This window comes from Gymnoscopelus microlampas (assembly GCF_963454915.1).
Source record: "Gymnoscopelus microlampas genome assembly, chromosome: 24".
Taxonomy (NCBI): Eukaryota; Metazoa; Chordata; class Actinopteri; order Myctophiformes; family Myctophidae; genus Gymnoscopelus; species Gymnoscopelus microlampas.
In genome coordinates, this window is record NC_139961.1 from 8945845 (window position 1) to 8973702 (window position 27858).

The window sequence follows — 27858 nt, forward strand, 5'->3', positions numbered from 1 at the left end:
GAGCGTCGCTGTATTTCCATAATGAACGTTTCATATAATTTGGCTCTTGTATCTTTTCATCCAAATGTTATATTAATTTCGGCACCAATGAAATCACACACACACACACACACACACACACACACACACACACACACACACACACACACACACACACACACACACACACACACACACACACACACACACACACACACACACACACACACATTAGGACTGGCTTGGGACGCAAACCATTTCTAGGGCACGGCTGGAGGACAGAGGAGGCAGAGGAGGCAAGGAGGCAGAAGTAAAGATTATGGGAACTTGGCTTCTGTGTTGAAGTGTCCCTGAGCGAGACTACTTAAGCCCTATAACTGGTCCCATGGGTGCCCCCTATTTTGGAGCGAAACATTTGGCCAAAAAATAGCAGGCCTGCAAGCTCACAATGCATTCGGGTAATAAAAAAAATATATTTAAAAAAAATCACACCCAGTGTGAAGTCGGCGGTGTGGTCACAGTGGTCATCACAGTGATGGAAGTTGACTTAAAGAAAAGTAATATTTCTGAAGTAAGTACTTTAATACCCGCACCCACAATGTGTGATTCACTTAAAAAAACACAAATGTGTTTTTTTAAGTGCTTAGTCCTATTCATAGCTATATGCACATGTGTCATGTGTTTCACTAGCCAATCACAGTCCTGAATAGAGTCAACCAGTGTACACTGGTGGCCAATCACGGTGCAGGGTTAGGGGGGTACAATGGTGGCCAATCACAGCGCAGGGTGGGGGGGGGGGGGGGGGTGCAATGGGTGGGGGGGGGTCCAAACCTCACATATAGGGGCGGTTGCACCGCCCAAAAAAATATATATCTACGTACAGAGGACCACAATGGAAACAAGCCTTTGGGTTTTATCATGTCTTTTTTTTATCCTCGGTGATGCTACTTGACTGAGACTCCTGAAGCAGAATCGATGATGACAGACGGCGCTTTCATTTTTTCAAGCTACTTGGCAGGTGATTGGACGATCCCGCCCCTAGCAGCCGCTGATTGGGTCTAACCAAGGGGCAAGGCTTGGATATTTACGATGAGGCCAACACGGAAGCTTATGAATGGCCAGAGTGAGGCACTGTTTTACCCTGCGCCGACCTGCAGTGTCAGAAAGAATTTATTTTAACGCAAGTGAATGGGTTTTTGACAAACTTTAGACTAGATTTTCTTACCGTAATAAAAATTGTCATAAATTCTATATGTTTCCAGTCGCTAGTTTAAAGTCTCCTTTCAATCATCATGATATGCGTTTTGCTAAATTATGGTCCCATTTATTCTAAAATTGACGATAAAGTAGGCTATGCTCCAGGAGGGGCGGGATGATTTGATTGACAACCTACACAACCAATAGCATTCATTCCCCGCCCCCGTTCTTGATTGACAAGCTACCCAACCAATAGCATTTTTGGGGGTTGTTTTCCGGTTCGCTGGTCACGTGTCTGTCTCAACCAATAGCGTTTGAGTTCCGGCGTGGCCAACTGTATATATTAACGATGGAGGAATGCATGTTCCTGAACTATCGGCTTCATTTTCGTTCTGTAGAAAGCAGGGGAGTGGCTTTGTCCATTCATTTATACAGTCTATGGGTCTAACATGCAGCGGACCGGGCAGCTTTACTCCCTGAGCGATCCCAGAAATCAAATTCTAATAATGAAATCAAATGCAAATGAGATTTCCGGAGGGAGGGGGGTTTACCAGGCTAACTTGACTGTATGTCAAGGAGTGCTGCTGCGCTCTCTCTGTTATGCGACGTCACCAAATAAAAATCAATCAATCACTCACTCAGGGGAGGGACTAAGGCACGACACAACGATGACGGAGTGGGGGGGATGCGAGGATGGAAAAAAATAAGAATTGGAATTCGGCCATTGACTGGGCGAGCCTGCAGGGCAAAAAAAAAAAAACGGCGGCGACCGCTTCCAATTCCCAGATGTCTCTCTGCCCACATATCTACCTCATAGCATCATGCAGTCAGTGGTGTAAAGTAACTAAGTACATTTACTCAAGTACTGTACGTAAGACTATTTCCAATTCTCCACTAATACATCTCAGAGGCAAATATTGTACTTTTACTCCACTACAATTATTTGAAAACTTTAGTTAGTTACTTTGCAGATACTGTACACATTATTACATTATGAAACATACATTAACCACTTAGCCCTATTTTATACCTAGGCTATTTGAAAATAGCCGATCTACAAGCTCACAACGCGTCGCATCGCGACGCGTTGTGAGCTTGTAGATCGTCTATTTTCAAACATTTTAGTACTTTTACCTTTGGTACGTTAAGTACATTTTGTTACCGATACTTTTGCACTTTTACTCAAGTGAATTTTGAATTCCGGACTGTTTCCTTCTAACAGAGTACTTCTACATTGCGGCATTGATACTTTTACTTAAGTAAAACATTCGAGTACCGTTTCCACCACTGCCCACACACTGTATCTATACCCCATAGCATCATGCAGTGAGCATGCACAATGGTGTTTATATCATGTCGCCATAGGGTGGGGATTCTGTGGGATTACGGCAGGCCTGAGACATGATATGCATGCGGGACCGCACTGTACACGGTGGAGTTATGTGACATAGAGCGAGGGTCTTCTTTGTACACCGCACTGGGGGTCTGAGCCACCGCGTCGCCCTCTGGATTTTCTGCTTCTGTAACAGGTGGCGCGCGTGTGTGTGTACATGCATGCCTTTGTCACAATTCAGTGGTGGAAAAAGTACTCAAATTCTTTACTTAAGTAAAAGTACCAATATGTTTCAACTTTCTGCGTAAAAATGAAAAAGCAAATAAAAAGTTATTACGAAAAAAAAAAAAGTACCAATACTGCAATATAAAAATACTCTGTTACAAGTAAAAGTCCAGAATTCAAAATTTACTTGAGTAAAAGTACAAAAGTATTGGTATCAAAATGTACTTAAAGCACCAAAAGTAAAAGCACCAAAAAATGTTTGAAAATAGCAGGTCTACAAGCTCACAACGCGTCGCGTCGCCATGGCGACGCGTTGTGAGCTTGTAGATCGGCTATTTTCAAATAGCATAGGTATAAAATAGGGCTAAAGTGGTTCATGTATGTTTCATAATGTAATAATGTATATCTGCAATGTAACTAGTCACTAAAGTTTTCAAATAATTGTAGAGGAGTAAAAGTACAATATTTGCCTCTGAGATGTAGTGGAGTAGAAGTAAAAGTATTGAAAACGGGAAATACTCCAGTAAAGTAAAAAAAAATTAGACAGGCCACTTCAGTGTCCATTTTTTAAAGTCTTTTAGCTAGAAGGAATGGTCAGCTAGTTTTCTGCTTTCACTCTTATTTTTGGTCTTATTATTTTTGTACTGTTCCTTTGTTTTTAAATTTCCATCATTTAATCGCCTTTATATTTCCTGTTTAATGTATTGTATGTGAAGCGCTTTGTAAACCTGTTTTTGAAAAGTGCTATATAAATAAACTTGATATATTATACAGGGGTACACCCAAATGGCCGGTCGGTACTCAAAGTGGGGTCCGGGGACCCCCAGGTGTCCTCGAAGTGGGTTGTTCCGGGGGGGTCCCCAGCTAAGTTATTGATACTGTAGTTAACCCATTAAGACCTGGAACGCATTTGTGTTATTTTATAGATTTCTTTGAGCTATTAAAAAATAGCAGATCTACAAGCTCGTAGCGCGGCACCGAGTGCCGCGCTACGAGCTTGTAGATCTGCTATTTTTGAAAAATCCTGAAAATGTGTGCAAATCTTTGAATATGTATATTTTTAAAGCGAACATTTCTAAACTCAAATCTTATTGCTTCTGGGGATTCTTCCATCTCTTCTAAATCAGTTTAAAACAGTTTTCTGAAACACTTACGCTGCTATAATATCAGTGGTTCTCAAACTTTTTCATGTCAAGGAGCCCCAAAAAGATATGTATTTGGCTGACCCCCCATCTCAAAATATATTGTTCCAGGGACCTCCCAGAAGCAAAGATTTGAGTAAAAAAAAACTATTGCTTTAAAAATATATATTCAAAGATTTGCGCACATTTTCAAGATTTAAAAAAAAAAATAGCAGATATACAAGCTCATGAGCTTGTATATCAGCTATTTTTGAATAGCCAAAGTATGAGATAACGGTTAAAGTGGTTCAAATCTAAAAAATGACACCGACGCGTCCCCAGAAAGACGAAAGACAGAAAGCTCTGTAACTCTGAGATTGTATGGAAATGGAAACAAACAGACCCTTACGGGCCCTCAGAGTTATGGGGGGGTCCAAGAGTTATGGGGGGGGGCCAAACTCAAAACAAACCTAAAAGAAAGGATACTGCATACTGACACCATACTGACACCAGGACTGGCAGATTCGTCTGGTTTTCCAGGCTAACACTCTGTTAACTCTGTTTGCAGAGTCTGTGTATATTCACTGCAGTTAGTCATGTTAGCCATTTGTTGGTTTAGAGATAATTGATGATGTATGTTTTTTTTGTGTTATATAGTATAAGTGCAGCTTAAACATACCCGTCAAATCTAACCGTCAACACTGACTTAACGGGGAGGGGGGGGGCAGTAAACTACAGAAATGTTAAGCATTCAGGCACACATACATACTATAAGTGTGCCTGTACATTCTGGGAGCTGAGCCTGATTAATTTTAGCTCCAACGATCAGGTGTTGCTGTGGCTTTGTGGTGTTTTATTTTACTTTAAGAGATATGTCATTGGGGAGATTAGTACCTTGATTTATTTTAGAAATCAGGTGCGGTGGTTTGGAGGGAGATTATTGTCGGAGACGTGACAAAGCAGCGGGGGGTGATTGGGTGCTTGCGCTGCTAAGCCTAATGCATGCTGTGTGGGAGCCACGCCATGGCTCATGGCTCACGGCCCTGTACAGCGTTGCCATGTCTGCTTATTACAAGCGACTCTGGGCTTGTTTTAAGTAGCTTGTGTAGACAGTGGTAGTTGCGGGTTGCGGTTTGTTTGCCTCCTCATTTACAATTTAGGCATTTAGCAGACGCTCTTAATCCAGAGCGACTTACAGTAAGCAAGGAAAACACGAGGTAATGCATCAAGTGCATAGAAACCGTAATGAGGATCATAGGAAATCGAAGAACCTATCATCAGTCTAAACAGTGCAATATAAAAAATGATCTGTACATTGAAACTATACACAGTATACGATGCCATGTTTACAAATGACCTGGCATTTATAACATGCTATCTAAATGACATTTTAGCCTTTGCATAAGCCTCAAGGGCTCACTGGCTAAGGCAAGTGCTACGCTGAAGTGCTACGGGCTAAGGTGGAGTCTGAAGAGGTGAGTTTTTGGTTTTGGTTTAATGTTGTTTAAACCAGTGTTTCTCAAACATTTTCATGTCAAGGACCCCCTAAATTAATATGTATTTGTCCACAGACCCCCCCCCCCCCCCACCCATCTGAAAATATGTTGTGACAGGGACCCCCATGCAAGATTTGTGTTGTTAAAATGTTTCAAAAGATATTCCAAAATTTCCCCTTTCTTCAAGATTTTTCTTTGAAAATAGCAGATCTACAAGCTCACGAGTCACGACGCGTCGCGATTGCATTGTGAGCTTGTAGATCTGCTATTTTCAAAAGATTTTTATACAATTTGTACATTTGAAAACTTGTGAAATGGGACATTCTGCATAATGAGCACTTTTACTTGTAACGGAGTCTTTTTATATTGCAGTATTGATACTTTTATTTAAGTAAAAAAAATATATATATATTCTTTTTCCACCACTGGTACACAGTGAGGCACACACCTGCTGTGCATTCCTCACATGCTAGCAAACAATCAGCAGTAATAAAAGCCGGGCTCACTGGATAGCATAGGAATAACACATGACTTAATGACTTGGTAATATCTTCATAACAATACAACTGGGTGTCCAAACCCCCCCCCCCCCCCCCCCCCCCCCAAAAAAACCCAACATGTAACGCAGCGGGCTTTAGAGCCACTTCATTTAGTAGGTTGACATTTCCTGGCATTTAGCCGGTGCTCCAGAGCCACAGTGATGACGACATTGTCTTGTACAAGGACACTTCAGCAGGACAAAGCGTTCCAACAGGGATGTTTCAAGTACATTTCTGCTACGCGAGTGTTTTATTGACTGGCAGACTATGGTCTGCATAATAATGGCGCTGTTCCTTATCAATATAGGCCAATAGGGTTCCCAATTAACCTTTTCCGGCTCTAGACCCAAAAGAGAAATTTGTTCTGGTCTTCCTGGGACCCAAACTTATACAAAATACGTTATGAATTAGCCACACAAGCCCTATTTCAAAAACAGCCTGAATAGCAGGTCTACTTAAGCTCACAGCATGCATGGTGCGATGCAAAAAGCCTTTGTGTTCATGTTATTAACCGATTAAGACCTGGAACTGTATCATTTTTAGATTTGAGCTAAAAAGCATTATTTCACATTTTCACGATTTAAAAAAAATAGCAGATCTACAAGCTCATAGCGCGGCACAGAGTGCCGCGCTACGAGCATGTAGATCTGCTATTTTTTTTAAATCGTGAAAATGTGTGCAAATCTTTGAATATATATATTTTTAAAGCAAACATTTTTTAACTCAAATCTTTGCTTCTGGGGGGTCCCTGGAACAACATATTTTGATGGGGGTCCGCGGTCAAATACATATCATTTTGGGGGTCCTTGACATGAAAAAGATTGAGCACCACTGATATAGAAACATACGTTTTTCAGAATACTGTTGAGATTTAGGAGACATGTAGAATCGGTTAAGTGTCAAATATTCTCCCTTTTATAATAACATGCCCAGAATAAAGACGAATAATTTTAGATTTTAAATAGCAGATCTACAAGCCCTTGAAAGTGTTTCAATATATATATATATATATATATTTTTTTTAACACAAATCTTCTCTTCTGGGGGTTCCTGGCACAAAAAAAATGTCAGATGTCCGCGGCCAAATATACATAAATCTGTGGTCCTTGAGAACTACTGATTTAGAAGTCATTTGTAGAATCGGCCTCAGGTCTAGGTTAATAAAGTGCTTGCTGGTGCAGTGTGTTACTAAAAGGCATGAATCAATTACCATGGTTGTTGTTGCAGAGGATGCTAAATATAACCTTCACCAGTGCAGTCTCTCCCTCCCTATCATTCTATTAAATATATCTCCAGCAATGAGCCTCTCCCTCCCTCTCATTCTATTCATAACTGATGTTCATCGGACAATTGTGCATTCCACAACATGGCCCTGAGCTATGGGATCATGACCTTATACCATACATGGACCTGAGACACACACACACACACACACACACACACACACACACACACACACACACACACACACACACACACACACACACACACACACACACACACACACACACACACACACACACACACACACACACACAGAGAGAGAGATACACTTTGCCAAATGACATTAGTCTGCACTGCAGTGACCAACTCACATGTGATGTGACAGTGGTTCTCAAACATGTCTGACTACCCGCTTTCTCTGACACACAAATGGACGACGTGTCTAACTGTAGATATCCTAACCGTAGATATCATGATGTTCCACATCATGAGCAGAATCAAAGAGCTCGATGCTCTCAGCTGGAAAACAAAGTGGAAACCAGTGCTTTTAAATTGGATTATACTTTTAAAACGCTGACCAGAGTGAGATCTTTTATCATCCCCACTACTGGACAGCTATTCTGGTAGGTAGGCCGGGTAGGCAGGGAGGCAGGCAGGCAGGCAGGCAGGCAGACAGACAGACAGACAGACAGACAGACAGACAGTGACTGAGCAGCCTCTTGCAGACTAGTTTTCTCTATGTTCAGCTGCAGTCAGTGCCGGATTTATAGGAGTTGAGGCCCGTGGGCTAGAGTAATTATCGAGGCCCCACTGGCGCGCGCGCAGCGCGCGTGCATGCTTGCCCCGTTTGTGCGCGTGCGTACGGGGTTATTCGGGTTATTTTTCTTTTAATTTTTTATTTTAATTTCGGGTTTAATTCGGTTATTTCGGTCCAAAGTGGAGTAGTATATGGATGCATATTTATAGCAGAAAGAGCTTCACATTTAACTATGCATATTTATAGCTGAAAGAGCGGATTAGGCTTTGACAGCCACTACAGGCACTGTCTTCAGTGTCAGTGACAGTGTGGATAGCAGAGGCTCTCGATGTTTTAACCATAAAACAACTAAATATACAATAACTAAACATAAATCTCTCTTGAATTGGATTGCAATACTTTACAATTTCATCGTAAAAAAAAATATTTGATCAAAAAAAAAATATATATTTTTAAATTAAAAAAAATGTTTTTTTTACCAAAAAAATCGGAGCCCCCCCCAGTTGGAGGCCCGGGGGCTGCAGCCCCCCCCTAGCCCAATGGTAAGTCCGGCCCTGGCTGCAGTACACATCAGTGGCGGAGCGTGCGGGGTAGGCCTGGTAGGCTGCCGTCAGATCACGTGGACCTTTATTTTATTAGAATTAGACGCACTTTGCGTGCTCCGCCTCTCCGGCCGCCTCTCAGCAACTTTCCCAGAGATTCACCAGCTTACATGGAACTGCAAATATATTCGAGGCACCCAAATACACTGTTGGATGCTCACCCTAACCCTGAAACCGAAATAAAGAATAAAGTAACACTAAAGCGGGGGGGGGGGGGGGGGGGGGGCTGGTCAGTGTCCGGCTTTCAGTTGTTCCGCCACTGGTACACATTCATATTGAAATGTATGCTATGCTTACATAGCATACAGGGGGGGGGGGCGGGGGGTGCGTGTCGTGATGTGAGACGTTGTGAGCTTGTAGATCTGCTATTCAGCCGATATAGAGTGTTACAACTTTTTGGGGCTTGTTTTCATAGATCTGCCGCTTTTTTCTCTTGCAAAATCTGGCAACACACTGACCAGGTATTGACTGAAGCAGCAGAACAGGGCAAATGGCGCGGCCCTGGAGAAGGGCCGAGAACAAGGTGAATAACCTTCACCTTCAAGATTTTTCAAAAATGTTCAAAAATAGCAGATGTACAGGCTCACAGCGCGGCACGAAGTGACGTGCTGTGAGCTTGTATATCTGCTATTTTTGAATAGCCAACGCTAAAATCTATAAAATGACACAGATAGGGCAGTGACAAACAGCAAAAAAGGGCTTTAGTTTCGAGATACCGCTACCGGAGGTAGAACCAAACATTACATAGTTTTTCCTCATTTCTAAGGCCTCCCATACATGAAATGGATTCTTGTATAAAAATATGTTACTGCAAAAGTGCTGAAATGTGTATACATATACATATATTGTTATACACCCCCAAACTAAAAATAAAGCCTGGCCATCATGTAGAGTCACAATGGAAGCTCTGATAGATTTGAAACTTGGAATACTTGAAGCCAGGACATCCCTCTACATTCTAGAAAAGACCAAATGTCAATATCTGAATGGAAATAGGAGATACAGCCATTTGAAAACATACCTACAATGGGCGGAAAATATAAATCTATGTAGAATATTTTCTTTACTTTGTAGTGACTCTGACATGGATTGTCATAGCAACACTTATGATATCTTGTTGGAAAGGTGTGGTTCTACTGAATCCAGCGATACCAATTGTGTATACGTAGCTTTAATACTCATGGAGCTATGTCACTAAACGTATATGGTGTCCCAAATGGGGAAAACATGAAACAGTCCTAATGCAATCTACAGTATCACACCGATTAGTTTCATTTGGCTCCACCAAATGACAGATCTGTATATTATTGCCTACGCTATGGGCTTCTTCATAAACTGACAGGTATCATTGCAAATATTTTGAAATGTGAAAAGATGAGAAGGACCTTGCCAAATCAAGTAGCTAATTCGCTTGCTGGGGAGTGACTTAGCTTAAAGTTTCAGTTAGAGTAACAGAGCCTGTCCCGTAGCCGCACCCTGACTCTGTTTCACCAGAATGGAACGGAGCCTATAGTATCACTGGCAACAATATGGTTACTGTATAGAGCAGTAATGTGGAACAGTAAAGGAATACAACATACTATAGTTACTGTACAAATTCTGAAGTGTATCGTTCTCTTTTTTTTTACCAGAATGTTATGTGATGAACACACATTGGATCCAAATCGTTGTATCATCTGTGGTGAACATTTAGAAAAAGTAAAGAAGCAAGATCCATATGTCAAACAGCCCACAGCAGAAGACCTTCAATGCATACTAAATGTTGCTCAACAAACAGATGATGATGTTCATAAATCCCTGTCTTTTTATACAGATGACATACTTTCCTTCAGAAATAAAAGGTAGTATATCTTATCATGTACTGTATCATGTAGACTGTAGAGCAAACAATACCTGCACCAGTCTCACCAAGAAGACTGAGGTACAGACCCATAGAGAGAGAGAGAGTTCTGACACTAGCGTTCACTTCTTTGGGCCAGGTCTTCAACATACTGTAGCCGTCTAAATTGGCGAATAGTGACAAAGCCCTAAACCGGAAGTTCATGGAATGCATTGAAGTCTACGGCTCCTGGTAACTATTTCCAGCTTACATGAACCACGTGAACCAACGCTGTTTCTGCCCCCTCATTGGCGCAACTCTCTAATACAAGGCTCTGGGTAGGTACAGTACAAGACCAGAACATCTGACAGCCATAATGGCGGGTCTGGTACAGGTAAGAGTACCAGAGACAAGGTCCTTCATGCAGCATCAGAAAGGTTGATGAAGGTGTGTATCATCGGCTGCTCTCGTACCCGGATCTCTTTGTGTATGGTGCCAAATATAATAAAAGCTGCCTTAAACACTAGGGCCCTATCTTGGCCCCAACTTCCAAGTGGCTAAACCCACTATTTGGGGATTTAGCATTGCGCAAGGGGGCGTTCCCGTGCAAAAGTTGCTATCTTCGGACGCCGGCCTTATCCCTAAAACACCTGTGCTACCCGTTACACTATGCATAGGTGTGGTTTGGGCGTTACATTAACTCAATTCCTGCCAATCACGCATAAATGCGATCTATTAAATAGCGCACTTGGCCGCCAAGATCGCATAAATGCGTTCTATTGAAAAATTAAAAAAATTTTAAAAAAATTGAAAAAACAAAACAAAATGTTTTTCCAATTTGACCCAAAGACCAAGGTGATTTTTCGAAGGAAAAGACTCCCATCCACTTCCTTGTTAACCTAAAACTTAAAAATGATGTATCTCAGCTCCTGAGTACTTTTTAAATTTCAATGAAAAATCTTTGGCAGACAACAGCAAAAAATCTGAAATAACTCTGGCAGGCGAAGTAAAACCAATCGCCATGCCAGAAGACTGCGCAAGCCATTATCCCCGGTGCAATCTTACGCTCTCTCCCTCTCTGCCCATGGAAGAGCGACGTTGCCATGGCATAAAGTTATATTTGATTCACAGAATTATCACTCACACATTGCTGGTCATAGATAACTTTACATTACAGCAATCTGCTTGTGTTATGGATTAATTAAACAAAATGGCACGGTGTTTGGTTATAGCAAACGCAGATCAAGCGACATTGTATTAGTCTTTGATAAGCTTAACTTTATGCCGATCTACAGTCCCACTGTGTGACACCGTTCAGACAGACCAGCCACACGGACGCACAGACAGACACGTCTGAAGAGAGTGAGACAGGCAGCTGTCATGCAGCCGTTCTGTTACACTCCTGCATCTGTCTGTCTGTCTGTCTGTCTGTCTGTCTGTTCCCCAGAAGCTTATCAGTGTTAGACGCTTGTTCACCAACACCCGCAAATCCCCCCCCCCCACACACACACACACACACACACACACACACACACACACACACACACACACACACACACACACACACACACACACACACACACACACACACACACACACAGAGAGTTGCAGTATGAGGTGTAGGATTGATATCACGTTGACAAATGTGATTGGAGGATAACAGACAGTTGTGAGTGCACAGGGACATGTTATGAAGATAGAATATCGTCTCTGTCGGGTGGAAATTAACCTCTTACTATGTCCAAAACTGACGTCGTTTTTTTTCAAAAATTAAAAAAATAGCAAAAGTAGCAGATCTACAAGCTTGTAGATCTGCAGTAGACAGACAGACAGACAGACAGACAGACAGACAGACACACACACACACACAGAGAGCGAGTGAGAGAGAGACACAGACAGACAGACAGACAGACACACACAGAGAGAGCGAATGAGAGACACAGACAGACAGACAGACAGACAGACAGACAGACAGACAGACAGACAGAAAAACACACAGAGAGACAGACAGACAGACAGACAGACAGACAGACAGACAGACAGACAGACAGACAGACAGAATACATGAGGTCTACCACTATCAGCTGTGTTTGCTCTGGAACACTTGTTGCTGCTACTGGCAACTTCACACACATTCTCTCCCTCTCTCCCTCTCTCCCTCTCTCTCTCTCTCCCTCTCTCTCTCTCTAGAGTAGTTCAGTGTATCACCATGTAAGGTTGAAGAGCTGCTCTCTGAGCCTCCGAAAGAAAAAAAAAAAGGAAAAAAGAAAAGGAATCTTTTAAACAGCTTCTTTTTTTTTTTTAAATGGTCATATTTTTAGCTACAAGCAGACTCTGCTCTGATGATATAAAGCCTGCTTTAGCTGTAGCAGAATTCGATGAACAGAGAACATTTTGAGCCAATGTTGAACTTTGGGATTGTACATTACTGTACAGTGACCCATGTACATTATATCCTCTTATCTCCCGTGTTTGCTGAAACGCCCTCCCCCTGGCATTAAAAAAATGCTGAGTCTGCTGAAGGTTTTAAGAGCATGCTAGTTAAAACACATTTGTTTCGTAAGCACTTTGTCCTATGAAGTTACCTTGACTCACATAGGTCAATGCTTTGTTTTTATCCTTGCCGTTTTGTACTTTTTCACTATTTTGTACTATAATACCCCGTTTGTATCTTGTTAATTGTGTGTATTTTGTGTTCAATTGTACAGCACTTGTTTCGAAAGGTGCTTTATAAATAAAATGCACTTACGGTACTTACTTATCTCCATATTTTGACCGTTTGTGTTTTTGTTGTAAATTAACACCCTGCTTGATGATCTTGATCAAACTACAGCGACACACAAAAGCATCAAAAGCAGCAGATCTACAAGCTCGAAACGCGGCGCGAAGCGACGCGTTTCGAGCTTGTAGATCTGCTGCTTTTGATGTTTTTTCATTTGAATCCTGAAAGGTAACAGTTTTGGACATCTGTGCTGTAATACCACATATTGTTGATCACCTATATCTGATGCCTCTGTGCTCCATGAGCTAGAAAGCATGCATTCGTTCATTCTCATTGCATGGTGCATGAATTCGGGTCTAAAATCACACTGTTAGCGCGTTCAATAGACAGCGAATTCCGGCAATATACATACATACAGGGTGAAATTGGAAGCGACGAGACAAAACAAACACATTAGCAGACATGATAGGCTGCTCTATATGCACAGCAGTGCACATTGGAATGAAATTGGGCCTATTCCTTACTTCCTTCACAGGTTTTTACCAATGATACTAATGAAGGCTCTGTTCCATTTCGTGTAGCACAGTGGTTCTCAAACCTTTTAATTTCAAGGACCCCCATAACTCTGAGAGTGTACAAATGGAACCAAATGGACCCTTACGGGTCCCCCCCCAAGGAACCATGAGGGTCCCTGGACCACACGTTGAGACCCACTGGCGTAGCAGAGTGTTTCCAGTGAGCCAACTTATACATTTAGGTGGTTGTATGACATTTAGATCGTGTCAAAGGTCATGTCTCACCTGTAATGTAACAAATGAACATGGCATCTGTCTAAATAACATAGATTACATTTTAAATCTGACATATATTTTGACCTTAAAGGAATGCTGTAGTTCACCCATAAAATTACTTATTTTCGATCAATTACACACCCCGTGAAGCCTTGAATTCAGGGAGATTTTTTCGTTTTTTGTCGCATTCCTAAGCCAATAATTTGATGACCGGCAGCGGTTCCGGTAGGAGACACAAAGAGTCTCCTTTGTGTCTCCTACCGGAACCGCTGCCTACTGGTCCGCTGGTCATATTATTGGCTTAGGAATGAGACAAAATTAAAACAATATCCATGAATTCAAGTCTCCATGGGGTGAATAATCGATAGAAAAAAAGTAATTTCTTGGGTGAACTATCCCTTTAAGGTCAAGATTCAATGTTTCCCCTGAGCAAGCAGGCAGGCTCTATTAGCTCAATGCAAAAAATGGCAGCACTTGCGCAGATAAACGGGTACAAATCAAGGAAAGTTACAAAGTACAGCTTTAATTTCCATCTCCATATTGTAATTGTTTCTGCAAAATGTCTTCTAAATCCTAAACGGTTTTCTGAAAAACGTATGTTTCTATATCAGTGGTTTTCAAACTTTTTCATGTCAAGGACCCCCAAAATGATATGAATTTGGCCGCGGACCCCCATCTCAAAATGTTTTGTTCCAGGGACCCCCAGAAGCAAAGATTTGAGTTCATGTTGGCTTTAAAAGAATATATATATATATATTCAAAGATTTGCACACATTTTCACGATTTTTCAAAAATAGCCAAAGTGTAAAATAAAGTTTTTTTGTTCAAATTAAAAAGTGACACAGATGCGTTCCAGGTCTTATTCGGTTAAACATGTTGAGAATTCTTCTGTTTTCACATCAAATTGTGATTGTACAACACTGGTTATACTGTACAGGTGTAGGTGGAGTCTAATGGCTGTCAAATTAGGACTACATTGAACAAAGAATGCAATCAACATACCGAAACATCCCAGATATTGTTATACTACTGTTCATATTTCTGCAAATGAGCATGCATGAACTAAATATCTAATAACCAATACCGAACAATTATTGTTATATTATGTTGCGATGTTGTGTATCGTTATGTTATGCATTATATTATGTTATACTATGCATTCTGCGACATTAAAGGTACGTTAAGTGATTTTCTTTGATTAAAATAAGTGTAAAATAGTTCTATAATCTGATAGTATGTCAGCATGACAGCATGTTTACACACTAATTCACCATATAAGGCAGATTAATAGCATGTTTACACACTAAATCACCATATAAGGCAGATTAATAGCATGTTTACACACTAAATCACCATATAAGGCAGATTAATAGCATGTTTACACACTAAATCACCATATAAGGCAGGCGTACATCATTTTCTGTGGCATGCAGAAATGGTTTAACTTTTTTTGGATGCTTTTTCTTGATCCTTCCCCAGTGAGAGAGAGAGACACAGACACGCACGCACGCACGCACGCACGCACGCACGCACGCACGCACGCACGCACGCACGCACACACACACACACACACACACACACACACACACACACACACACACACACACACACACACACACACACACACACACACACACACACACACACACACACACACACACACACACACACACACACACACACACACACACAGCATGTACTTTGCCAAATGACATTAGATTGCCCCCACATTCTGCAGAGTCCAGCACACATTCAGTTCAATATGTGATTTACTGCTATGGACAGACAGTGACAGGTCTGAATCCAAGCGCTTTAGTATTTTGCTTTGTAAACCGTAGTTAGCTGACGATTCTATGAATAAAGAGTATACCATTACAAATAAGTATACTGGAACGAATTAGCGCCTGCTGAGTAGATTTATCTCAACCCATAAGAGCTTCTAAATCAGTATTGTGCCAGGGACCCCCAGAAGAGAAGATTTATGTTTAAAGAAATCCACATTTTTCAAACCCTTTCAAGGTTTTTTTCTCCCTCAAAAATAGCAGATGTACAAGCATACAGCGCAAGTCGCGGCACAGCACGAAATGCAGTTCGCTGGGCTCATTCAAAACAGCCCTAAAAACTCATCTTTCTGGAGGCCTAAAGAGGAGCTAGTACCAGTTTCCCTGTAGACAGACGACCCCCCCCCCCTTTTTTTTTTGTACATACTTTTTATTTTATAATTTTCTCATGCCTGTCTTGTGCATAATGGTATATATATTTTTTCCTCTGTCTTCTTTGTTGATTTTTTAACTGTTTGGTTGCTACTATATGTCTATGAAATTAATTCAAGGACCCCAACGGAAACAAGCCCGCAAGGACTTTTTTGGCCGGACCTTTTAGACAAAAGCATTATAAATGTAACTGTGTTGTTTTACATTCTTTTGCCTAATAACATTTTCAATCAATCAATCACTGCCGCTTTGTGAGCTTGTAGATCTGCTATTTTTGAGAACCACTGTTCTAAACCACTGTTCTAAATCCTGTTGCTATATACATATCGAAAACGAAACAGATGGTTAATTTGTGGCTATATGATTTCAGTAATGATTTCAGTAAGTCTGTCAGTACGTTAAAAATAAGAGAGCAGCAACGGCAAACATGTCAAAGTTCTGATAGTCAGGTTCTCTACATTATACAAGTTAGATTTACAATTCAGACATTTAGCAGACGCTCTCATTCCAGAGCGATTTACAGTAAGCAAGGTAAACACGAGGTAATACATCACATGCATAATAACGGTAATCTAGGATCATAGGTAAACCAATAACCTTTATCAGTCTAAACAGTATAATATCAACAAAACAAAAAATGCCGTAGGCCTACATTGAAACTATACAAACTGTAGGATGCCAGGTCAACACATGAACCTGGCATCTGTCTATATAACATAGATTACATTTTAACCTTTGCATAAGCCTGCAAGGTCGTCAAGTGCTATGGCAAGTGCTACGGGCTGGTAATATTTACTGTAGTCACATAAGTATATGTATTATGCTACCTGCCATAGGCTGTAATAGTTACTTATAGGTGTTAATCATATATCACAATATTGTAGGTGATTGCACTTGTCTTATTCATGCAGAGAGCTTAGGCTAACATTGGAGCACAAAGTAAGCTGTAGAATGGAAGACTGGAATGGAATCGGTTCACTTGTTGGGCGTACGCACACACACACACGTGCACACACACACGTGCGCGCACGCGCACACGCCTCCCCCAGGTTGCCCATTCCTCTCACTGCGATGATCTCCCTCCCTCTCTTCCTCCCTCGCTGCTTTCCTCTCCTCCTCTTCTCTGTTTCTCCTCCTCTCCTCTCTGTTTCTCCTCCTCTCCTCTGTTCAATAGAGGAGTCATTCACCCTCAGACAACATCAACTATCTGACCAATATTCATCCTCATCAAACAACTCTACTCTCACTTTGAAAGGTAAATAATTATTTTTTTAACGTTACACATTAAACATCCAGTGTTAATACAACTCTGACATGCTTTTCAGAGTTACATTAAGGGTGCGTTCGGAAATACAGCACTGAGCGCACTGGCCAATACAGACTGATAGGCGAGTGCGCTCCGGTGCGCAATTTCCGAACGCACCCTAACACTCTGGATTTGAGGTGTATAGGAACTGAGCTTGCAGTAATGTTATCACTTAGTTGGTGAGTTGGGTTCTCTGTTAAACTGTAAGGTGGTTAATAAGTTAGTTAGTTGGTCAGTTTAGTTCCTTTGAACGTCATCCAGTGAGGTTGTGTAGTTCATATGTCAGTTAATCATCTGGTTATAGAATATGTTGAAAGTGAGTCCAGACCGTTCAGACTTTACTAGACACTGCATCGCCACTAAAAGAAATGCATTATACACAATGGTGTAAAGTAAGTACATTTAATCAAGTACTGTACTTCTTTAAGAGAAAATAGCAAAAATCTAGATGGCAAAATCTACAAGCTTAAAACATATTGTGATGTGACGTATTGTGAGCTTTTAAATGTGCTATTTTAGCTCTTTCCAAAGAAAAAAGTCGGTATACAACAGTGACAAGTGAACGGTGACAGCTTGCTGTCTAACAGGACATCAATAGAGACATTTAAGGTGGAAAAAGTACTCAAATTCTTTACTTAAGTAAAAGTACCAATACTGCAATATAAAAATACTCTGTTACAAGTAAAAGTTCAAACGTTCAAAATTTACTTGAGTAAAAGTACAGAAGTATTGGCAACAAAATGTACTTAAAGTACCAAAAGTAAAAGTACTAAAATATTTGAAAATAGCAGATCTACAAGCTCACAACGCGTCGCGATGCGACGCGTTGTGAGCTTGCAGATCGGCTATTTTCAAATAGCCTATGTATAAAATAGGGATAAAGTGGTTAATGTATGTTTCATAATGTAATAATATATATCTGAAAAGTAACTAGTAACTAAAGTTGTCAAATAATTCTAGTGGAGTAAAAGTACAATATTTGCCTCTGAGATGTAGTGGAGTAGAAGTAAAAGTATTGGAAATTGGAAATACTCAAGTAAAGTACAAATACCTCAAAATGTCACTTAAGTACAGTACTTAAGTAAATGTACTCAGTTACTTTCCACCACTGGACATTTTACAGTAAAGATATCCAAGAGTGACATCCAGTACATACAATATTGTTGCAACATGAACGGCGCTATATGCAATTATTACCAGACAGTTGGCCAAAGACTGCACTTACATTCAGCTAAATGGAACTTACTGTAGAATATTGAAGTTTAATTAAACTACAATAGCGAAGTCCCTGTAGCTGAACTTCATCACCACTATAGCTAGAGATGAGGAGTCATTGACGATGGACTACAAAATGAACACATTTCATTAACACAAGTCAAATATCTTTGTGTATTTCTACGCCAATTTGTCTGTGTCTGTCTCTTTGCAAACAAAGAGGTTGTGTGTGTGTGTGTGTGTGTGTGTGTGTGTGTGTGTGTGTGTGTGTGTGTGTGTGTGTGTGTGCATGTGGCATGTGTCTCCATCGGTGTTAAAAGGGACAGCTACTGGTGTTGACGCAGTGATTAGACACACAGTTATGGAATGACTGGTATCTCACTGTCTTATGACACACGCGCGCACACACACACACACACACACACACACACACACACACACACACACACACACACACACACACACACACACACACACACACACACACACACACACACACACACACACACACACACACACACACACACAGAGAGCGGTCTCTAGTGGTAGATGGCTTAGAGCTCACAGACTGTATTGTAAACAGGCTTAACACAAGGCTCTGTGAGCTATTTTAAAACTCTGCTGTTTCACTTTTTATTTTTTCTGGATTGGTGTTTTGCCACCAGGCAATTATTAGACGCATGCTTCACTTGCAGTAATACAGTAGTACTGGCTGCAAATAAAAAATAACTATTTTCACAAAAAAATAAGAAAGAAAATAAATTAAATCTAAAAGCTCACACAACACATCGTGGAAACATAAAAATAGAAATAAAAATAAGATAAAATGGCATCATTGCTAACTGTTTGTCTCTTTTAGTAGTTTGGAATTTTCCACTTCTAAAACAGTACGTATGTGATCTTATTGTGAGAGGAAAAGAACATCAGAAAGAACATTCATAATCTTTCAACGACATACTTTATACAGTATGAAGCCCATGCATTATAGACGCCTTCATAGATCATTACAAAGAAGTCATATTGAGTTACAAGAGTTGCTATAAGCCTTCATTGTGCATTATTGACATTATTTGGCCTGGTATCACAGTAGCTCATATTCACTATATACCCATTTTTAGATGAAAGGCTATAAAGAGTTTTTGAACACCATGGTGCATGCTGTAAACATAATGGCAGTGGTGTAAAGTAACTTTTAAAGTATATTCACTCAAATACTGAGCCTTTTACTTTACTTGAGTATTTCAATTTTTTGATATTTCTACTCCACTACATCTCAGACGCAACTTTACTTACTTACGTACTTTTTACTCCACTAGACTTATTTGACAGCTTTAGATACTAGTTACTTTGCAGATTTAGATTATAAAAAAAAACATACATTAATCACTTCAGCCCTATTTAAACTTTGGCTGTTTGAAAATAGACGACGTGAGCTTGTAGATCTGCTATCTCAAGTAAAATGTGAATGCAGAACTTTTACTTGTATCAGAGTATTTCTATACTGTGGTATTGGTACTTTTACTTCAGTTAAAAATGCGAGGACTTTTTCCACCACTGCATTCTGTTAACATAATGGATGGAGTGTGGTTGCCATGAATGAACACCTTTATGACAGCTTCAAGTATAGTAGGAGTGCTTATAAAAATGACTTATGCGTACACTAAGCCTATCTACAAACAGAGAGATACATGCACAATGCACAATAACCGACATGAGATTTCACAAGACCTTATGAAGGCTTATGGAGACTCTTACGATGCATTATGCGTTGCTCAGCACTTCATTACAGGTCCACTCAACCAGAGCTATATGCTTATCAGTGGTGTAACGCAACTAAGAACATTTACTCAAGTACTGTACTTTACTGGAGTATTTCCAATTGTCTATACTTTTAATTTACTTCTACGCCACTACATCTAAGAGGCAAATATTGTACTTTTACTCCACTACAATTATTTGAAAACTTTAGTTACACAACGCGTCGCGATGCGATGCGTCGTGAGCTTGTCGATCGGCTATTTTCAAACATTTTAGTACTTTTACTTTTGATACTTACGTTTAAGTACATTTTTATGACAATACTTTTGTACTTTTACTCAAGCAAATTTTGAAATTCCGGACTTGTACTGTACTTGTGTGACAGAGTGCTTTTACATTGCAGTATTGATACTTTTACTCAAGTAAGACCTTTGAGTACTTTTCCCACCACTCTGATGCTTATTATCTATGCATTACGATAAGAAGCTGTCACCGTGCGAGTGGTGGAGCGGCTGAAGCGTCTGATGTCATTCCACTTATGGTCATAAACAGGCAGGTTGTATTGTCGGACACATCTAGAGACACTATATTATACTTCATGTTGCTATAAGGTCAATTGATGTACAGTATAACTTGGTAGAACTGGTATTAGCCTGTTTTTATTATCCATTGAAACAGTATATACTTAGCTGACCGAGGTGCCTCAGGGCTCTATACTTGGTCTGCTCCTTTTTTCCCCCTCTACACCAGTGGTTACCAAACTGGGGTTCGGGGCCCCCAAATTATTTTGGGGGGGGGGGGGGGGGGGGGTCCATTGTTTTCTCACCCAACAGTAAACAAACCAACATACAGTATACGTGTATACAGGGTATCTATCTGCACATTTAAGTTTAACTTTTTTTAAGACCTTTTTAAAACCAAATTGTCAAATATTACGAAAGAAAGAGGCAAACATTGTGAAAATATAAATACACAAAAACAAACTGTGAGGCGTTTTACAATATTTATCTGTGGAACCGAGTCAAACTAAAATGTAATGCTTACAATTCCAAGTGCTTGTCAGGGTGGGGGGTCCCCAGTTCAAATATGATTATTTTTGTTGGGGGGGGGGGGGGGGGTCGTGGCCTGGAAATTTGGGAACCCTTGACCTAGACCAAATCTCATTGTGCGACATGTTGTGAGCTTTTTGATCTGCTATATCTTTGACGAATGGTTGACTATTTTCATCATGATCATGGGACAGCTACTGGTGTTGGTGTCGTGATCATGAGCAATTGTGATACCTTCTGTACGCGTTCTAATCAAACTAATAATGCTTTCTGCTATTTTCGACAAAGTTTAAACCTCTGCGGGAAACCGGTCAACACAATATGTAGGGTTTAAGTGGTTTAAATCAGCCAGGTGTGCTTGTTAAAGTGTTAATTCACATTTAACATAACATTTCAGTTACAGAGAAGTGAAGAGAATTTTCCATAATCATGTTTACTCACTAATACAGACAAAGCGCTCTCTGGCCTCCAGTCTTCATTAGTGTCTGGGTATATGCTAATGAAATCCTAAGGGACAAAGGGGCTTTTGTTGAGTGTCAGTGCATAATTTCTGAATGACCAGCAAGTGAGTCATCACCATAATTTCTGACACTGTGCATGTAACACTTAAAGATGTTGACTGGTAAGATGATTGGAACGTGCATAGATAAATACTAATTTCTATTAGGGCTTAAACATTATGGCTAAAATCGTAAGCCTAGATCTTGTGTTCACGTGATTGTTCTTCACACTGGTTTGGAGAATGTTTGTTAATTAAATGATAAATGTTGCATTTATATAGTGCCTTTCTCCAAAGAAGCGCTTTACGTTATGCATTACATTCACTCATTCACACACACTGGAAGGATAATTATTATTATTATGGAGGACACACAGCCAGGAGGAGGCAGGGATCAAACTACTGTAGGAACCTCCCTATACCAAGAAGGCTGCTCTACTTCCTATTTATTGCCCTGGGAATCCCCTGGGCAATCCCCTGAAAATGTACTGTCTTGCCGATGGCAGGACATTAGAAGTTTTGAAATGGCACATCTGTATATAACCCAATAAGGTATCATCCATCCATCCATTGATTCTTGTTCTATCTTTTACCCCTTTCCCAGACCGAAATCCAAGACCTCTCCGTAGAGAAGAGAAAGGAGTTAACTCAACCCAAGCCAAGCCAAGCCAGCTGCCACCTTATCCTGTCTGTTTTTAACGAGAACCCAGGACAACACGTTATCAAACCAAGTCCACTAATCCACTTGGATCCATTCCATTCAACAACACAGCCAAGTCCAGCGTAATCCCGTTGATTCCCACCTCACCTGCCAAAACCGACCCTACACATCACCCTGTGTCAGAACACCAGTGGTGGAAAGTAACTAAGTACACGTACTCTAGTACTGTACTTAAGTACAATTTTGAGGTATTTGTACTTTGCTTGAGTATTTCCAATTTCCAATACTTTTACTTCTGCTCCACTACATCTCAGAGGCAAATGTTGTACTTTTACTCCACTACCATTATTTGAAAACTTTAGTTACTAATTACTTTGCAGATATAAATCATTACATTATAACACATGCATTAACCACTTTAGTCTTATTTTATACCTAGGCTATTTGAAAATAGACGATCTACAAGCTCACAACGCGTCGCAGCGCGACGCGTTGTGAGCTTGTAGATCTGCTATTTTCAAACATTTCTGTGCTTTTACTTTTGGTACTTTAAGTACATTTTCATACCAATACCTTTGTACTTTTACGCAAGTAAATTTTGAACAGCAGACTCGTTACTTGTAACAGAGTACTTCTACATCGCAGTATTGACACTTTTACTTAAGTAAAACATTAAGAGCACTTTTTTCCACCGCTGCAGAACACCCGATAAAAAGAGGGCCCAGTGCATGTGACCCCCGGAAACGACTCATCTTCCGCAAACCTGTCCAATCCGACCGCCTCCTGCACAACTCAACTCCATCACCGCCCCCGACCCACCCACCCACCCACCCACCCACCGCTAGAGCGAGCGAGCGCGGCGGCGTTGAACATGGAGCGCGTGCAGCACATGACCAAGAACGCCATCCGCCGCGCGTCGCAGATCGAGGTGAGCCCTCAGACCAAGAGGAACCTGCAGGAGCTGTTCGTCAACTTCACCCTCATCCTCATCTGCCTCTTACTCATCTATATCATCGTCCTGCTCAGCAGCTGAGCACGTGAACTTTGGGGAGCGGGGAGCGGGGGGGGGAGGGGGGACATTTGGGGGCAAAAATAGCCGATCTACAAGCTCGCGTCACCTGACGAAGATGTAATCTGACGTCGAAAAGTTGTCGTTTTTGTTTTTCTCTCTGTGCGCCACCGAGTGCCGTGCTATGAGCTTGTAGATCTGCTATTTTTGAAAAAAGGCCTAACTCAAATCTTTGCTTCTGGAGGTCCACTGGAACAAAACATTTGACAAAACGTTCGCTTTAAAAAAAATACATATTTAAAGATTTGCACAATCTTTCCACGATTTTTCAAAAAAAATAAAAAATTGCGAGCTTGTAGATCTGCTATTTTTGAATAGCCCAAAGAAATCTACAATGACAGAGACGCGTTCCCGGATTGAATGTGTCATTAGCTTCACAGCCCATGCTATCAAAACTGACATGAGTTATACTGCGTGATGTGCCTGTGGGCTGCTGCTCATTCACCTTAGGCCTGAATCTAACGCATTATCCTTCACGTATTCAGGTTGTTATTTTATTGGTGCCATGCTTCCTTTCATAGGTAAACCTGACCCGAGTTGGGCTAATCTATTTTGTGTCCTCGGCCATCATGGGGGTGGGGGCGAGGGGGGGGTCCATTTTGGCAGAATTTTTTTAAAGATTTATTTTTGGGGCGTTTATGCCTTTAATTGATAGGACAGTAGACTGGCAGGAAATGGGGAGAGAGATGGGGAGTGACACGCAGCAAAGGGTCGTCGGGACCGGGGATTCGAACCGGCGACACGCTGTGTCAGGCTGGCATTGCAGCCTATAGGGTGCTCGCACCGCCACGCCGCGGCCCGGGGCCATAGACCAGAGCTCTAATATAGACGGTGGAATTGGGTTGGCTCGTTTAGGATCTGGTTTGTTGTTGGGGTCGGGGGGGGAGGGAAGGAGGGTCACGAATGTGGTAGAGTAGCCCTGCCTGCAGCCCAGAAGCCGAATTGGGGGGTGGGGGGGGGGGGGGGGGATTTCCCTTCGGCCGAGTGCATGGTGGACGTTTGGTTTCTATGCAAGTGTGAATTCTACTTATGTATACGACAGTTGCTCCACATCAAAGATAGCAGATCTACAAGCTTGCAGATCTGCTATTTTTGGTGTAACTAAGTAACTAAGAACAAATTGGCTTCACATGAAAGAAGACACATTAAAGACATCAGAGTTGGAGATAAACGAACTCTGGAGGAGTTCCAATCCACATACACTGGGGACTTTGAAATTGAGATACTTCTTTATTTACTACCTTAGCCTCTCTAAAGGTCAGTTTGCTTGTTTTATTGCATGGTGTGATGATCACTCATTAGGGAAACAGTTTTATTCATTATTTTTTATCATGATTTCATAATAGATTAGATTAATATTTCTTCTCAGATCCTGCCATTGCTGTCATGGTATTTAGGATGACTTTATGATATGGAAGGATTGACTTTCCCTTCATATCGCGACGAGCACCTGGTAACGAAAGCTAAAATAATGACGACAAAAGCACAATGCAATGCAATCAACAAAACAAACAATAGCAGAATATTGTAATTCAACGTACAGTTGTTAAAGGGGGTTTTACCCTAAAAAGCACCCACTTGGTGCACAAAATAGCATTTAACTGCATTTTGGTGTGACTATACCAAGTGAGTGATGCATGAATTTCTAGTGCCTTTTATTTTAACCATTGAAAGCTAGCATCCTTATCCTGGGGCAAACAGTGGCCACAAATAGCCGACTTACAAGATCTTGTAGATCTGCTATTTTCGACAAAGAGATTTGGTACAGAGGGAAACACCAGCGTACCTTATAGAGGTCAATGGGTTTAAGTGGTTGTTAAGTGTCTGGAGACATCTGGTGAACGTCAAAGAGATGAAATATCTGAAACCCACATTTAGAAGAGTTAAAGGGATATATTTCACTTTCAAACATGTTTGGGGTCATTTTTAAATGTCTTCTCTGGCTTTTGAGAGAAAGAAGAGTTGCTTGATTCAGTATTTAGATATTTGATATTCATTTTATCAGACAGGACCTTCTCATACAAACCCATTGTAACTTCAAACTCAATTTTAACCATGATAGATTAATTGAAAACACATGTGCATGGTTCTGGTGACTAGACTGATATTGGCCTTCTAATACGCGAGGGGCTGTGTCTTTTTTTCAATTACGTTACATTTTTTAATATTATTTTTTTTAAGAAAAAAAAAGAAAAAAACGTAATTGAAAAAAACCTGTCTCCTGATGAGACCTGTCTCCACTCTCTCCAGAGACATTTGGATAGATTGTATGCTAGAGGTCAGGGGTCGGCAACCTTCTCGACATCAAGGGCCATGTTTTTATAAACATTTCCACCAGACTGTGATTGTCCAATGTCCATAGACATATACATAACAACCTGCTAATTTTCTTTCACCTCAGGATGTTATGATCATATTGGACCTCACCTATCTACCAGACTCCCTCCCCAGTCAGACGATTTGTGTTCCTGTTAGGAGTTTGAAAGAATGTAGAATTATGTCATTTGCATTCAGATGTGAGGGGAATCAATTTAACTGACTAAATCTTTTTTTAACATTGAATTGTGTCTCTCACACACTTACGGCAGTGTTCCACTGACCACCCTCCCCAGTGCCAATGTTGGCCCCCATGCCCAATGTTGCCTATACCCCTGCTATACAATAGATGCCATGTTGCTGCATTACTGTACCTGGCTGAGATGTAAAACTTGGACAAAATGTCTCTCTCCCCACTGTGGAATATAGTGTGAACATGAGTCCACATCTGTTGGGAAATGATGAGACATGCATCACACAGCTATAGACACATTCTCAAAAGCTATATTAACATATGTGTTACATCATGTAATGTTTGAATTTTGTTTTGAAAATGAACACTGTGTTGACCAAACAGACACTATATGATGATTCTGGGCTATATGGTTATACTAATATATATGGTCTATGCACTGTTTAGACAGAAATACAAATAGTGCTTTTTATCGTGTGCACACAAGTGTGTGTGTGTGTGTGTGTGTGTGTGTGCAGTGAAGTCCTTGCTCCACTCTGTGTAAAAATGATTAAAGTAATTTAACTGTCAACTAAATTGCTTAGTTTTTTCCTTCATGTTTTTAATAATAATCAATTTTTTATTGCAGATTCCCCATTTTGTGATCGCAATGTAATTTAACATAAAACAATGACCAATTTTATTTCTATAGAATCTGAGAGGTATACAGTATATAGTTTTGTTGCCAATTATCCGATGCTGTGACTCAAATGATCGTGAGTCGCTGTTTTTGGTTGAACCTATAGGCCTATGGTTCTCAAAGTGGGGTCAGGGGACCCCCAGGGGTCCTTGGGGGGTTATCAGGGGGTCCCCTGCAAAAGCGTCACAATCATTTTAACCACTGTATCCATATTTTATACTTTGGCTATTCAAAAATAGCAGATATACTGTACAAGCTCATAGATATATGAGCTTGTAGATCTGCTATTTTTGAAGAATCTCTAAAATGAGTGCAAATCTTCACATCTTTTTTCTTTTTTAAAGGTGAACATTTTGAACTCAAATCTTTTGCTTCTGGAGGGTCCCTGGCACAACATATTTTCAGGTGGGGGGTCCGCAGCCAAATGCATATCAATTTTGGGGGGTCCTTGACACGAAAAAGTTTGAGAGCCACTGCCAGCCTAGGCAAGCTGTACTCCAGGCCATGAAACTTCAAATCATGAACTACAGTACACCGCTATGAACTTGTTGGATTTGGTTACAACTAAATGAAAGAAGGTCATTCTTATAACAAAACTAAACAAAAAAGAGTGCAATTGCCTTCTTTCCTACAGTATTTCTAGCTTTTATACAAATAAATCTTGATTTATTGTATCTATACATTTTGTAAATTTTGTAAATATGACAGTCACGCTCGCTCGCTCGCACGCACACGCACAGAATCACCACCCCAGTAAATGTCACAATCATGTTTTTTTAATCGTTTCATAACATACAACAGAAGTACGATATATAAATATAAATACTATAGTTATTGTTATTATAATTATTATTCATCATGTGGTGTACATTTATCTCAAAGACAAGACATCTTCGGTTGAGAAGTCACGCGTGGTTGCCGTCAATTCACCTTCAGACTCCACACAAGACGTCAACACAAGCCAGTTCGTACGCAGTGGGAAAAAAACCCTCTGTGTTAGTTCATCAAATGGACCCGTTTGGTTACATCTAGACTTTATCAGTGTTAAAGTAACACTCAAGGTGTAATTCAACGCCCATTCCTTCTATACCAGAA

General features: G+C 40.7%; 1 protein-coding gene across 2 annotated transcripts; it reads left to right on the forward strand.

The window, feature by feature from the left end:
- The first annotated feature begins 17174 nt into the window (after positions 1-17174).
- On the forward strand, positions 17175-23549 carry pln2 (phospholamban 2). Of its 2 annotated transcripts, none has more exons than XM_084050601.1 (3): positions 17175-17273; positions 22450-22754; positions 23207-23549. In XM_084050601.1, exon 3 carries the CDS (start codon positions 23378-23380, stop codon positions 23537-23539), a length of 162 nt encoding a protein of 53 aa, XP_083906727.1. In that variant the 5' UTR covers positions 17175-17273; positions 22450-22754; positions 23207-23377; the 3' UTR covers positions 23540-23549. The 2 variants fall into 2 exon arrangements, with proteins under 2 accessions (XP_083906727.1, XP_083906728.1); XM_084050602.1 differs by having other exon boundaries at positions 22450-22706; positions 23223-23549.
- Positions 23550-27858: the final 4309 nt, after the last annotated feature.